Source organism: Lipotes vexillifer, unplaced genomic scaffold (assembly GCF_000442215.2).
Source record: "Lipotes vexillifer unplaced genomic scaffold, Lipotes_vexillifer_v1.1 scaffold367, whole genome shotgun sequence".
Lineage (NCBI taxonomy): Eukaryota > Metazoa > Chordata > Mammalia > Artiodactyla > Lipotidae > Lipotes > Lipotes vexillifer.
Genome location: NW_006795832.1, coordinates 1,378,735 through 1,385,416, shown reverse-complemented (window position 1 = coordinate 1,385,416; position 6,682 = coordinate 1,378,735). Strand labels below are relative to the sequence as shown.

The 6,682-nt window shown below is 62.2% G+C and overlaps 1 protein-coding gene across 1 annotated transcript in view; it reads left to right on the top strand.

Annotated features, from left to right (window-relative positions):
- Positions 1-3,490: 3,490 nt before the first annotated feature.
- Positions 3,491-6,682, top strand: part of IRS1 (insulin receptor substrate 1) — a 3,979-nt gene continuing 787 nt past the window's right edge. The window contains exon 1 of the mRNA XM_007467911.1: positions 3,491-6,676. Within this exon, the coding sequence (XP_007467973.1) occupies positions 3,491-6,676 (3,186 nt within the window). The remainder of the gene's footprint in view (positions 6,677-6,682) is intronic.

The window sequence follows — 6,682 nt, the reverse complement described above, 5'->3', positions numbered from 1 at the left end:
TTCCCTACAAAATTTGAAATATTCTCCACCCCCGCCCCGCGCTAAACATCCAACCTCTAAAAAGCCCTTTGGCCTTAGATTACATTGTTACTAGTAAACAACACTTTTACCATTTTTTTTTTCCTCTCCAAGGGTAAAACCCCACAATTACTTTATTACTAACTTCAGACTTCCCTGCTTCACATCTCCCTCCTCTGCTCCCCGTAAAGCACGCTATTCCCCCAGAATCCCGGTCACTGTTATTGCCGCCTTGTTACCAGATTATATCTGCTATTTATAGCTTTGCTGTAGTGGGCACGTGTGCCCACATCACCAAGCTGTCAGAAGTGGAGAAGGGCGGCTTTCAATTCAACAGCGAGTACACAAATTATAGATTAACCAGGTTGAGATGAGGCTGCACGATGGCACGGAATAAGAAGGTGAGGGAAGAAATGAGAAGCTCCCAGGCTTCGGTGGGTAGTAGCCGCCTTGCAGATACCGGCTCCCCCAATTCACGTATCACACGTTGCTGAATGGCGCCTTTGGTTGTTCTTCTTTTTTAACTACGCTTTGCAACCTACCTTGGTACCCTCACCCTCTCTCCCCACCTCCCTCCTGCAATGCAAGGCTTGAAAGACAGGCAGCCCCACCAATCAGCAGGCTTGCCCAAGAAACTACCCCCGCCCCTCAGCCCGGTATTAGGCCCAGGCGCGCTCCTCCGCTGCCCAGCGGGTCCCGTCACTGAGCATGCCCGGCGCCTCCACTGCTGGGTTTCCCGACGAGCGTCTTGCAGTGCTTGAGAGGTGGCGACCCCAAAACGGGCCAGCAATGGGGTGGGAAAATAAGATAGCGTTAAAAAGAGTGACAAGCGTCATTTTATTAAGGGTACTTAATGCCACCTGGACCAGCAGGGGACAAACTGCTTGTTTACAGGTCACTTTAACAAACAAACAAAAACTTTGGGGAGCATTTGCTTGTGGTGACACTGAGACAGCAAGCTAACAGTGTAAGAGTCTCTGCAAGTAGACCCAAGTTGCTGACCTGTTCTACTCATGAAGTGGAGCCTTTTCCTGTACAGTTGACCTGGCACCATCCTGTTTTCTCCCGATTATTCTTGTGGTCAAGGGTAAAAATTGTATGGGGTGGTTCAATGGGTGTGGAAGCTGTGTGTGAAAAAACACTTCAGCCAATATTTACACAGTAGAGTTCTGGCCTTATGAACCCTCTGTATGTCCCTAACATCTTTTTAAAATCACAAATAGATTTCAGAATATGATAAGGGGGGGAGTCTCATTTTCTCCCCAAGCCTTCATCCCAAGGTGTGAATCCCCGCCCTCTCTCTAGGATGGGGCGGGGGGGGGGATAAATTCTAATTGCAGATGTCAAACGTGCGGAATCTATTAGTGTTGAATTTATTGATGCATTTTGAATGTCCTTATTGATGTTTTTCTTTTAAAAGCAATTAATGCCTTTTTTTGTTGGTTTTATATATGTTCTCATTTCATATTGGAAACTCCTCCTCTGAGCATCCCTTTTCTCAGCAGCAATGTGAAAGTATTGCACTGCATTATTGGTTTTCTCTAGGGCTTCTTAGAAGTACTTTATGGATTGCATAGCTGTTGATTAAGTATAGCCAATTCTTGATTATGTCAGGCACAGGGGAGGGGGGGGGGGGGGGGTGGAGAAGCAGTGATATTGACATTTTCTCCCTCAGTTCCTCAGCAGCTAACCCCACCGCGCCAGACATACGACGCTTCCCAGGGATCCCTCTCCTTGTTTTGGAGTGACCATAACCCCCCCGAATCACTGCCCTTGGGCGTCCCTCTGCTTTTTCGTGGTACTTCATTGCAGCAAATGCGAGGATTCCAAGGTGGAAGGCTGGCCCAGAAGTCCTTTAGCAAACCTCACACAAAATACAGATCTCACCATGGCCTATCACCCTGAAACTGAAATCCAGCCTTTATATTTCCAGGGAGAAAAAGCCTTGACTAGAAACCTCCCTCCGGAGGGGTTGATCTTACCTGTTAGGTAAGATCCAGCCCAGCTCTCGCGCCCCCTCCTCCCCGGGCCCTCCCACGCTGAGCTCTGAAGCCGCAGTGCCCCCCCGTCGCCCCCCACCCTCGCTCCTGCGTCTTCCTGAGTTCGCCCCCCCGCGTTTTCCCAGACTCCCCTCGCGCTTTCTGGTAGCCACCCAAACACCCCCGCCCGCGCCCTCGGCGGGGATTCCTGCGGGCCGGGGGCGCCCTGGGTGGCGCGCGAGGAGGAAGGCTCTGCGCCAGGGCGGGCGGCCGCGTAGGGGCGCTGCCCGAGCGCTGCGCAGAGGCCGGGCGCGGGCGCCGCTGCGGCACGGCCGCGGGGCGGAGAGGGGCGGGCGCGGGGCGGGCTCGGCCGGGAATGTAGAGACCCGGGCGGGAGCCTCCCGGCGGCGGCGGCGGCGGCGGCGGCGGCGGCCAGGCTGCGGAGCGCAGAGGCTCCGTCACGTGTTTTTCTCCTCCGAGTGAGACGGCGGCGCGGTCGGAGGGGGCCGGCGCGCAGAGCCAGACGCCGCCGCTTGTTTTGGTTGGGGCTCTCGGCAACTCTCCGAGGAGGAGGGAGGAGGGGAGAAGTAACTGCAGCGGCAGCGCCTCCCGGGGAAGAGACGTCTTCCCCGACTCCTTCCCCAACCTCCCCCCGTTTCGTCTCCCGCCCTCGTCCTCCCCCCCTCCTCCCCTGCCGACTGGAGCGAGGGGCAGGGATGAGCCTGTCCCTCTGGCGCGTCCCCAGCTCCCCAGGCTGCCTAGTAGCGTTTCGCGTGGAAAAGCCACTTTCTCCGCCTGCTGAGATGGGCCCGAACGGGGGCTGCAGAGGACGCGTTCGCGGGCGGCGGCAGCAGCAGCAGCAGCAGCAACGGCCGCAGCGCCGCGGTCTCTGCGATTCGGGGGGGGGGGGGGGGGGGAGGAGGCGGAGGAAGAGGCGAAGGAGGAGGAGGAGGAGGGAGAACCCCGTGCAACGTTGGGACTTGGCAGCTCGCCTCCCCCTGCCCAAGGATATTTAATTTGCCTCGGGAATCGTTACTTCCAGAGGGGAACTCAGGAGGGAAGGCGCGCGCGTCTGGAGGGGCAACGCCAGGACCCCCGGCCGCCGCCTGCCTGCGCCGGACTCTGGCCCCGGCGGCGAGAGATGCTTCTTCCCGGCCGCGGCGCCTGAGAGGAGACTTGGCTCTCGGGGTATCCGGGCTGCACTCGCGCCGGACGCGCAACCTCCCCGCAGGGCATGAAACGCCAGTAAACTCCGGTCTGGGCTATCGCCTTGGCGCAGCTGCTGCGTCCTCCTCTACGGCCCCTCCCCGGCGCGGAGGGCGGCGTGGATTTCGGAGTCAGGGTTTCTGCCGCCTCCAGCCCTGTTTGCATGTGCGGGGCCGCGGCGAGGAGCCTCCGCCCCCCGCCCGGTTGTTTTTCGGCGCCTCCCTCCGCGCGGTGGCGGCGGCGGCGGCGGCGGCGGCGGCGGCGGCAGCGGCGGCGGCAGCGGCAGCATGGCGAGCCCTCCCGAGACGGACGGCTTCTCCGACGTGCGCAAGGTGGGCTACCTGCGCAAGCCCAAGAGCATGCACAAGCGATTCTTCGTGCTGCGGGCGGCCAGCGAGGCTGGGGGCCCGGCGCGCCTCGAGTACTACGAGAACGAGAAGAAGTGGCGGCACAAGTCGAGCGCCCCCAAACGCTCGATCCCCCTCGAGAGCTGCTTCAACATCAACAAGCGGGCCGACTCCAAGAACAAGCACCTGGTGGCCCTCTATACCCGGGACGAGCACTTTGCCGTCGCGGCGGACAGCGAGGCCGAGCAGGACAGCTGGTACCAGGCCCTCCTGCAGCTGCACAACCGTGCCAAGGGCCACCACGACGGGGCCGCGGCCCCCGGGGCGGGAGGCGGCGGGGGCAGCTGCAGTGGCAGCTCCGGCCTTGGCGAGGCTGGGGAGGACTTGAGCTACGGGGACGTGCCCCCAGGACCCGCCTTCAAGGAAGTCTGGCAGGTGATCCTGAAACCCAAGGGCCTGGGTCAGACAAAGAACCTGATTGGCATCTACCGCCTCTGCCTGACCAGCAAGACCATCAGCTTCGTGAAGCTGAACTCGGAGGCTGCCGCGGTGGTGCTGCAGCTGATGAACATCAGGCGCTGTGGCCACTCAGAGAACTTCTTTTTCATCGAAGTGGGCCGTTCTGCCGTGACAGGACCCGGGGAGTTCTGGATGCAGGTGGATGACTCTGTGGTGGCCCAGAACATGCATGAGACGATCCTGGAAGCCATGCGGGCCATGAGCGATGAGTTCCGCCCTCGAAGCAAGAGCCAGTCCTCCTCCAACTGCTCCAACCCCATCAGTGTCCCCCTGCGCAGGCATCACCTCAACAACCCTCCGCCCAGCCAGGTGGGGCTGACCCGCCGCTCGCGCACAGAGAGCATCACTGCCACCTCCCCGGCCAGCTTGGTGGGCGGGAAGCAGGGCTCCTTCCGGGTCCGCGCCTCTAGTGATGGCGAAGGCACCATGTCTCGCCCTGCCTCTGTGGACGGCAGTCCTGTGAGTCCCAGCACCAACAGGACCCATGCCCACCGGCATCGCGGCAGTTCCCGGCTGCACCCGCCTCTCAACCACAGCCGCTCCATCCCCATGCCTTCTTCTCGCTGCTCGCCTTCCGCCACCAGCCCGGTCAGTCTGTCGTCCAGTAGCACCAGTGGCCACGGCTCCACCTCGGACTGTCTCTTCCCGCGGCGGTCTAGTGCTTCTGTGTCCGGTTCCCCCAGTGATGGCGGTTTCATCTCCTCTGATGAGTATGGCTCCAGTCCCTGCGACTTCCGAAGTTCCTTCCGCAGTGTCACCCCGGATTCCCTGGGCCACACCCCGCCGGCCCGCGGCGAGGAGGAGCTGAGCAACTACATCTGCATGGGAGGCAAGGGGGCCTCCACCCTCACGGCCCCCAATGGTCACTACATTTTGCCTCGGAGTGGCAACGGTCCCCGCTACATCCCGGCAGCCGGCTTGGGCACGAGCCCAGCCCTGACAGGGGATGAAGCAGCCAGTGCTGCAGATCTGGACAATCGGTTCCGAAAGCGGACTCACTCTGCTGGCACGTCGCCTACCATTTCCCACCAGAAGACCCCATCCCAGTCCTCTGTGGCCTCCATTGAGGAATATACCGAGATGATGCCTGCCTACCCACCAGGAGGTGGCAGTGGAGGCCGAGTGCCCAGCTACCGGCACTCCGCCTTCGTGCCCACCCACTCCTACCCAGAGGAGGGTCTGGAAATGCACCCCTTGGAGCGGCGTGTGGGCCACCACCGCCCAGACACCTCCAACCTCCACACCGATGATGGCTACATGCCCATGTCCCCAGGGGTGGCCCCAGTGCCCGGGAGCCGAAAGGGCAGTGGGGACTACATGCCCATGAGCCCCAAGAGCGTGTCTGCCCCTCAGCAGATCATCAACCCCATCAGACGCCATCCCCAGAGAGTGGACCCCAATGGCTACATGATGATGTCCCCAAGCGGCAGCTGCTCTCCTGACATTGGAGGCGGGCCCAGCAGCGGCGGCAGCAGCGGTGCCGCCCCTTCTGGGAGCAGCTATGGCAAGCTCTGGACGAATGGGGTAGGGGGCCACCACTCTCACGCCCTGCCACACCCCAAACTCCCTGTGGAGAGCAGTAGCGGCAAGCTGTTGTCTTGTACGGGTGACTACATGAACATGTCGCCAGTGGGGGACTCCAACACCAGCAGCCCTTCCAACTGCTACTATGGCCCTGAGGACCCCCAGCACAAGGCAGTCCTCTCCTACTACTCATTGCCAAGGTCCTTTAAGCACACCCAGCGCCCCGGGGAGCTGGAGGAGGGCGCCCGGCACCAGCACCTCCGCCTTTCCTCCAGCTCTGGTCGACTCCTCTATGCCGCGGCGGCAGAAGATTCCTCCTCGTCCACCAGCAGCGACAGCCTGGGTGGGGGATACTGCGCGGCTAGGCCCGAGCCTGGCTTCCCGCATCTCCACCATCAGGTCCTGCAGCCCCATCTGCCTCGAAAGGTGGACACAGCTGCCCAGACCAACAGCCGCCTGGCCCGGCCCACGAGGCTGTCCCTGGGGGATCCCAAGGCCAGCACCTTACCCCGGGCCCGAGAGCAGCCGCAGCCTCAGCCGCAGCCACCCCCGCCCCTGCTGCCCCCTCCGGAGCCCAAGAGCCCAGGGGAATATGTGAATATTGAATTTGGGAGCCATCAGCCGGGCTACTTATCAGGCCCGGGGGCTTCCCACGGCTCGCCTTCTGTCCGGTGTCCATCCCAGCTCCAGCCGGCTCCCAGAGAGGAGGAGACGGGCGCGGAAGAGTACATGAACATGGACCTGGGGCCGGGCCGGAGGGCCGCCTGGCGGGAGAGCGCTGGGGTCCAGCCGGGCAGCGTGGGCCCGGCGCCCCCTGGAGCTGCTAGCGTGTGCAGGCCCACCAGGGCAGTGCCCAGCAGCCGGGGTGACTACATGACCATGCAGTTGGGCTGTCCCCGGCAGAGCTACGTGGACACCTCGCCAGTCGCCCCCATCAGCTATGCGGACATGCGGACCGGCGGCGGCGGCGGCGGCGGCGGCGGCGGCCTCGGCCTCGTGGAGGAGGCCAGCCTGCCTGGGGCCGCCGCGGCCACGCCCTCCTCATCTTCGACGGCCGCGCCTCAAGGAGCAGAGGAGCTGGCGGCCCGC